This window comes from Electrophorus electricus, chromosome 13 (assembly GCF_013358815.1).
Source record: "Electrophorus electricus isolate fEleEle1 chromosome 13, fEleEle1.pri, whole genome shotgun sequence".
NCBI lineage: Eukaryota > Metazoa > Chordata > Actinopteri > Gymnotiformes > Gymnotidae > Electrophorus > Electrophorus electricus.
In genome coordinates, this window is record NC_049547.1 from 9174397 (window position 1) to 9183070 (window position 8674).

The following is an 8674-nucleotide window of genomic DNA, read 5'->3' on the forward strand; positions in this document are numbered from 1 at the left end:
CATGTCCGGTCTGGTTGTTGAATGTTTTCTGCCATGTTTTGTCTGTGTTCTTCCTTATTTGCTTGTGTTTGCCTTTTTGTTCGTTAGGTATTCTGGTTGTTTCTTGTAATGACTTTCCTGTCTTCTCAACTCTGGTCTGTTCTAACATCTCTGTTTATGGATTTGCCCATAATAAACCTCTCAGTGTTTGCATCCACTGCTCACTTGCTCTGCGTTACAGTAAGATGCCTTTTTATTGCTCTTTGTTTTTATCAAATCAAGTGCTAGTGATGATTCTCTGATTTTGATTAGCAGCTTCAAATTATATGCATTTGTTGTTCTTTTACCCATTTTTTCATATGTATTCTAAGCCATGTGACAAAATTTAGACAAATTAAGCAAGACAAAATTACAACAAATTTTAAAATCAAATGTTATACTTCACTCCTAAATACATTTTATTGGACCTTATCATACCCAAAACCCTTTGTCAAGGAGCTGTTAAACACTTTCCTACACCTCCCTCCTACAATATCAGTCACAATAACCATTTGTGTAGGATTAAGTGAAAGTCCCAACAAGCTTTTACATGTCTTGCCGAGTGTTGTTTGTGATGTAATTAACATAGAACCCCTAAGACAGAATGACTGGACTAGACATTAAAGCCCTTACAAATCAAAACTGTTATTATAAATATATCAGCAATGACATATATGGTGCAGTAGTTTATTCAATCTGAACATGCTTTTAGAATGTTGAGAATGTTAACTGATAAAAGAGTAGCGAATGTAACAGTAATAGCATCAATTAAAATAACATCAATGTATACAATAAAATTTAATAATCAACTGGAAAATGCAAGCAAACATAGCACACAAACACCCATACTCTCCCACACCCATACTTTCACATGCACATATTCTCACACGCATGTTCTCCCACACGCACCAGAGCCTTTACTTCATCACATTAGTCAATGTTATCTGAAGGAAAAAGACAGTGACCAATAAAAAATAAATAGGAGGATCTTATCATCTTTTGTCCTATTATTATTATTATCATCAGTACCACATTCACTATCAACATAACCATCAACATCATCAAGATTGAAAAACATTATCAACACAAGCTTTATAGCACCATCATCATCATAATCACCACCACCAGCAATATAATCTTTATCATTATCATCACCAAAACCGATATAGGAATATTTGGCTGGTTTGAGATTTGGTAGATTTAATTTGAAGCTAAGAGATTTCATTATGGTCACTGTGATTTATTTTAGGATTAGAGTTATATGAAGATTTGATTTCAATTACAGTTAGAATTATGTGTAGTTAGTCTACAGAAGCCTCAAAGCTCACCACTGTTACACTGTACAGCTGGTAGTACACCATTACTTTACAGCTGGTAGTACACTGTTACTGTAGTAGCATAGCTGTGATTTGTCAAAAAACAATTGCAGAATGCAGACTTACAGATTTCACCAACAAGTGACAAAAGATCTCTAAACAGCAGCTGAGAAATGCAACAATGGCTCTGTACTGAACCGCCATGACTCACATGATGCAGAAAAGCTAGTCCATGCATTTATCACTTCAAGATTGGACTACTTTAAGGCCTTACTATCTGGCTGTACCATTATGTGCCTAAACAAGCTATAGCTATTTTAAAATGCAGCAGCCAGAGTTCTTATTAGAACTAGAAAATTTGATCACATCACTCCTATCTTAGCAACTTTACACTGGCTCACTGTAAAATTTCATATTGATTCTAAAATACTTCTAATAACCTACAAAGCACTGAATGGTCTTGCCCCACAGTACCTTAGAGAACACAGTACCTTAGAGAGGTACAGGCTCTTTACTAGTACCAAGAATAAGAAAATCTACCACAGGGGGCAGAGCCTTTTCCTATAAAGCTCCCATACTATGGAATAATCTTCCTGTAAATTTGAGACTCAGACACAGTCTCAATTTTTAAGGCTAGGCTGAAAACCTATCTGTACAATCAGGTGTAGATCTGGGGGTCCATGCGCATTGAGTTATGGTAAATTGGGATGTTCATGATGCTGCCACTTCACCTCTCTTTTGTCACTCAAGTTTGTGGAGTGCTGATGTTCCCCTCATGCCTGTTTCCTTCTGGCTCCATCCTTTTAGCTGTGCTGCCATAGCTAGATCTGCCAGTCCATCTTTGCACATTATAGTTCCCTAAATTACACATCCTCATACCTGGACATGCCTGATAATTTATTCTCTCTTTCTGCCAAAGTACACCTACCCCTGATGTCATGATATTGCTGAGCTTCAACCTGTCTCAGCTGCCAATGCTACTCCCACCACCCCCTGATTTCTCCTGCTGTGGCCCAACACACCTCCACCCAAGCCAGCTACTTCTGAGTTGCCCTTGATGGACGTTCTCTTGTGGGATGGGTATTGGACACATGCACAACATCAGGACTAGACTAGAATACCAGACTTCTAGAATACCAGACTTCTAGAATACCAGACTAGACATTAATTGCTTTTTTCCCCCATTACATTTTTATTTATTTATTTTTCTCGTAAAATTGTTACTATTGTTGGCCAGAGGAGGATGTCCCTCCCTTTGAGTCTTGGTTCCTCTTAAGGTTTCTTCCTCATGTTTTAGGGAGTTTTCCCTTACCACTGATGCCCTTGGCTTGCTCACTGGGGGCTTGGACTTGGACATTTGTAAAGCTGCTTTGTGACAACATCTGTTGTAAAAAGTGCTATATAAATAAATTTGATTTGATTTGACTCAGCACTAAATCCTCATGACTGTACTTAACCATTATGGCTCTGTGTGGAATGTCAATGTTTTGCAGCTGAACCTTCATCACACTGTACTGTACACTCATGACTCTTCTGAATCCTCATGACTCTGTACAGAATCTGTGGTATGGATTATAGAATTTATGACAATCATAAACACGACTAAAACAAACTAAAACATGCATTATTAGGCAAATAAGTTTTTTCCAGTTTGAAAAGTACTATTTTCAGGAATAGATTAAAAAAAAAATTACACACTAAGTGAAAGACATGCTCTTCTTCCCCTACTTCTTCTTCTCCAGGAAGTTGGAGGGCACCCAGCCCCTGTGGTTGGGCATGGTGTCAAGGGTACGGCAGTACCACCAGCCATTGGAGCTCCTTTCCAGAACCTCAAGCCTTGTTCCTGCTGGGAATGCCATTGATTCTGCATCACCATGGTAATCAGCGATGGAAACATACTCTTCATGGAGGTTGTTATGGATGAGATGTGGTTTGGGCTTCACCATGGAAACAGGAACAGAGCGACCTGTGCCAGTGGTGACACGGTGGGTTGTCTGGGAGCAGAGTGATGTGACCATGCCTAGAGACTCATTTTTCCAAGTAGTGCCAAGTGGGGTATCCCACTTTGATGGGCTGCTAGCATAGTCCTTAGTAACACTGGCCTTGTTCTTAGTAACACTAGCATAGTGTTTAGCAACACTATTTTTGTCCTTAGTAACACTAGCTTCGATCTTAGCAATGGCAGTGTTATCCTTTCCTTCCTGCGGGCCCACTGGGACCCCACTGAGCCCACTCAGTGGCCTAGTGGAGTCCTGCAGGTTGAGGTTTGAGTTGGAACCGCTCATTTTCTGACCACACAGCTCATTCTTTTCCCCACATGCCCACCTACCCTGCTCACTGTCTGAATCCCCAATGTGTGTACCTGCAGTGTGTGTGTGTATGATAGGCTGTAGATAGTAGGTGGGCACCCAGCCCTCTAGCGACCCCCAACGGACGAACCACCACCCACTCGTCTGCTTCTCCAGAACCTCCACCAGCACTCCGGCTGGAAGGCTGAGTTCTCCAGCTGCCTCCTGCTGGAATTTTGCAGTACTGCGGTATAGTTGAGGGGGCATGGCTTCAGTACTGATAGACAGCTCAGTGGAGGAGCTGCAGGTGATCATACAATTGTCCACTGATGTGGCACAGTCAGACTCGTTGGACATATGTGATGTGGAGTCGATTCTACAATCATTCTGATTTGGCTGATCTGCAGGCTTCAGGCTGCGCCTCAAGGAGTTCAGATCCGGGTTGGTGGGTTTAGGCCGGATAGTGGGTTTGAGTTTGGACCCTTCCAACTGGAGCTGAAGAGTGGGTGGAGGCTCTATGGGGCTGTGGGGTTCAAATGTAGGTGCATCATATTCAGGGGGATCCCACACTGGCCTCTGACACACTCCACCGGGTGACTGTGTCTGTAAGTGTTTGGTTTCAAGGTTCTGTGTAATGACTCCAACCATGTCATTTTTATACAGATATTGGTCTTTTCTACCTTGTCTCTGCAGATCCTGGTCAATCCTGTAGATGGCAGACTGTAAAGAAGAGAGGTCTGAGGCTTTCACATCTCCAGGCAGGAACTCGAACTCCAAGCCCACAGCTGGAACATCATACTCTGGCTCCTCGTATACCCGTTCCTCCTCATGGGTCATTATCTCTGACTCTATACATGGAAGTGAGGTCTGCTTTTTGATTGGTGGAGCAGGGGGTGGGACTTTGGGGCGTGTGAGGGTGCTTGTTCGCCGGTTTAAGCTTGGTGTTTTACGCTTGTCAATGTAGGAGCAGGGAGCCCAGCCCTGCTTATTACCAATCTGCACATACCACCAACCACCTGAGTTCTTCTCTATTACCTGCACACACATACAGGCACACACGCTTACAAGATTTGAATTATGTCGAACATTTCTCTGTTTCTTCCTTTGCCTATTTATAGTCACCCAGCCATCTATCTGCTCACTTGTCCTGCATGTCTTGTCAGTGTGGATTATGCAAGAGGTGTGTGGATGGAATGGTCACCTCAGCTCTCTGCCCTCCACTGAAGCTGATGCCGTCAGTCAGACATGAGTGAAACTCTGCAATGGTGTAGTACTCTGCAGGCACACAAGGGGGCTCTGGAGGCTGAGGCAGCTGAAACCCCTAAAGAAACGTAAACAATTTCTATAAGCTGAATTTTGACTGTGTCAGCTAAAATGTCAAAATATTTTAGTTTACCATTTTAATTTCAGTTTTCATTTTAACGTCACAACTTGTCAACATATGTATTAATGCTTATTTTATTAATTGCAATTATGAAGAGACTTCAGTTATACTGTTGTGGCATATGGCCATGTTTTTAAAGAATCTTTGATCTGAAACCAAATCAAACATCTCTTTGATCAACCTGAATTAAATGCCTCTTTGATCATAATGAATTAATTAAAATGACTGACCAGGCTGTTTTCACGACGGGGAGGGTGTTTCTGACTGTAAGCTGAAGAGCCTGAAAGCGGGAAAAAATGGTCAAATTCATCTTACCAACAGATAAAAATGGACATGAATAAGGGAGATAGAAAAGGTGAAAAAATGAATAGAGAGAGGGAAAGGAGAGAAAGAGGGAGACAGAGAGGGAAAGGAGACACAGGGAGCGGGAGAAGGAGAGAGCGAGAGAGGCGGATATGGTGGGAAAGAGGAAGTGAGAGACAGGAGAGTGGGGTAGAGAGAGAAAGGACAATGAGAGGGGGAGAAAGATGTAGAGAGAAGGGAGAGATGGAGAGAGAGGAGCGAGACATGGGGTGTGAGAGGGAGAGCGAGAGAGAGACCGAACAGGGCAAAGGAGAATGGGGTGTGTGGTATCTATGATGGACAGTGAGTGTGTTAGAGGTATGAGTGGTGTATGGAGTGTGGATGGGTATATGTGAGACTGTGTTATATGCAGGGCATGTGTCTGTGTATGATGCGTGTGTCTTTTGTGTGCAGGGTGTGTGTGTGTGTGCATTTGTGTGCATGTGTTGTTTGCAGGTATTTCTGTGTGCGCAGTCTGTATGGGTTGTGTGTAGGTATTTCACCGTTCTCTACACTGTGGAATCTCTGTGGTGATACCCAGGCGATGGAAGGGGTAGGGTGAGCCTTTGGCATGGACACACTGGGACAACACACACTTGGCTCTGTAACAGACGCACTCGTACTCCCTTCCAGGACGGACGCCCACACATTTGTGTCTGGATCTTCCACATCTATAGCAGATGCGTGTGTGTGCAGGCTGTAGTTAGGACATTTTTCACACTCTCTGAGTAAATGTGTGTCTGAACCTGTGCCATCTAAGATAGATTTGCTAACTTCATCAATGTCCTCAGTGTGCATGGAGCTGTCTGTGGAGGTGTGTGTATTACTGTCTATGGACATGTGTGTATTGCTGTGTGTGGGGGTGTGAGTGTTCTTTGTGGTCTCTGACTTTATGCTGCTGTGTGAATCAATGCTTGGATCAGACACCGGTTGCTCTGCTGGGCTCATGTCTGCTAGTGTGTCTGTATTTCTACCTGAGTGGGTGAGTGTGTCATTTGTGGAGTTTATATTGCTCAGAGTGTGTATATCGTTTGTGGAGTGTGTCTTGCTCAGGATTTTTGTGTTGTTTGAGGAGTGTGGATTGCTCAGAATGTGTGTGTCATTTGCAGGTTTCCTGTTCAGCAAGTTACTAATATCCATCAGATTTCCAATGATCTCCACTTGGCCAAACACAGGTGCTCTATTAGTTTCCATGGCAATAGCCTGGTCACTCGGGGTAACAACATCCTGCACCTTCCTCAGGTAGGCAGCAGGAGCCCAACCTTCTTTCCCCCCAGAGCTGAGAAACAGAGTATTAGAAAAAAATCTGTTAGATTTTGAAAAATCCTGGTAGATTTAGAAAACTGTATTATAAATGTGTTTAAAATTACTTCGAGCAGAATCGCATGAAGTTAAATTAACAAAATAAACCCCAAAGTCATATTCTGTAATTAAAAGTACTCCCTGGGGTTAAAGGAGCTCTCAGTGTTTAAATGTACACTATAAAGGAACACTCTGTGGTTAAAGATAGACTGTATGGGTAAAGGTAGACTGTGATTAAAGGTAAACGCTGTAATTGTGTGTCTGTGTGTGCCTGTGTGTGTCTGTGTTATGCATGTATGTTTAAAAGGTGCACTCGGTGGTTAAAAATACACTTAGGAGTTAAAGGTGTACTGTGCGATTAAAGGTACACTGTGGTTAAATGTACACTGTTTTTTTGGCTAAATGTACACTCAGAGATTAATGGTACACTGTGTGTTTAAAGATACAGTGTCCCTAACACTAGCTGCAAAAGATGTCCCATAGATGGAGCACATGAAAAAAGAATACAGGAAGTATCAGACAAAGGTTTTAAGGCTGTAGCTATGATTTTCCCACTACATGTAGAAGTCAAAAGAGGAGGAAATATCCTCTCCAATTGAAGAAGTTCCTGTACACTTGGGTTACACCTGACAGAGTGGAGCTTTAATTCTAGTGTTTACCGTATGAACCACCAGCCGCCTGGGCTCCTCTGAATGACATCCACGGTTTCTCCAGGTTCAAATGCTAAATCATTCTTGTCTGAACTACTGTAGGCTGTTACTGTCACATAATGTCCTGCTACAAAGAGATAGATAGATAGATAGATAGATAGATAGATAGATAGATAGATAGATAGATAGATAGATAGATAGATAGATAGATAGATAGATAGATAGATAGATAGATAGTGACAAAGAAAAACACTGTAGAGTGAAGGATGTTCAACTGTTTGTGTGCGTTATTTTGGCTATTAAAGTGTAAAATTAAATAAGTACTTTTATCAGTACTAGGAAAACAATTTAAAAACAACCTTTGTAAAAGTGTCTTTACAGTGTCTTCATTAGGAAGGTTCCTCAGACTGTGTTTGGGTGCACTGAGGAGTGTGTTCAACTTTGTTTGTTTGCAGTCATAGTATATTAGCAAGAATGTTGGAGTTATTCAGAGGACTTTTGTTCTGCTGTCTGCTACAAAGGTGTTTTTCATGCTACATCATACAAGATTAGTCACCTAAAACAGTGTTTCAAAATCTCACAATAAGTGCTTCACCTAATCTAAAAGCTGACTTTCACCTAAATCCAAAATTGAGTGTTTCACCTTAATCCAGCAGTGTTTACCCTTAATCTAAATGCATTTCACCAAAATCCAACAGTGTTGCATTTCAATCCAATACTGAGTGTTTCAAATAATTAAACTGTTTCACCTAATTCAACACTGAGTGTTTCACCAGTCCAACAGTGAGTGTTTCACCAAATTCAACACTGAGTGTTTAACACTGAGTGTTTCACTGTGAATGTGGAAACACTGGAAGTTAAAAGCCTGGAGATACACTGTGATTGGTGAGCTCAGTGTGTTACACTGAGTTTTAAATGACAGTTTTAAATGAAACTTCCTCGTGAAAAGTGACAATGTCTACTTAAAACCTAAACATGGTGAGTAAAATACTTTAAAATTAGGACTGGTCCTTTCAAATCTAAAATTTCTGTAAATCATTTTTGTAAGTCATAAATTTAGAGCAGTGAACACTTATACAGCTCTTGATCAACAAAGTCCAGAGCGCAAAACTGTGCTTTACAAATCTTTCTCCCTTTCTTTCCTAAGACTCAATAGACTTATGTGTATTTAATTATATTTTATTACCTTTCTGGCATGAGAACTGGAAAATTAGAAATTTCTGCATGAAACACAAAAACAGTATAACAGTACCCTGTGCCAAACCGTCCACTCCAAATGCTTGGTGTGTGTGTGTGTGTGTGTGTGTGTGTGTGTGTGTGTGTGTGTGTGTGTGTGTGTGTGTGTGTGTGTGTGTGTGTGAGAATTGCTGATGC

At 41.4% G+C, this 8674-nt stretch overlaps 1 protein-coding gene across 5 annotated transcripts in view; it reads right to left on the reverse strand.

The window, feature by feature from the left end:
- Positions 1 to 2603: 2603 nt before the first annotated feature.
- sh3pxd2ab (SH3 and PX domains 2Ab) overlaps positions 2604 to 8674 on the reverse strand; it is an 18037-nt gene continuing 11966 nt past the window's right edge. For 4 of the 5 annotated variants that reach the window (XM_027000264.2, XM_027000262.2, XM_027000265.2 and 1 more), the window contains 5 exons: positions 7310 to 7427; positions 5852 to 6627; positions 5237 to 5286; positions 4824 to 4943; positions 2604 to 4657 (listed from right to left, as the gene is read on the reverse strand). In XM_027000264.2, the coding sequence (XP_026856065.2) occupies positions 3059 to 4657; positions 4824 to 4943; positions 5237 to 5286; positions 5852 to 6627; positions 7310 to 7427 (2663 nt within the window). In that variant the 3' untranslated portion in view covers positions 2604 to 3058. The remainder of the gene's footprint in view (positions 4658 to 4823; positions 4944 to 5236; positions 5287 to 5851; positions 6628 to 7309; positions 7428 to 8674) is intronic. The other variant, XM_027000263.2, reaches the window with a different exon arrangement.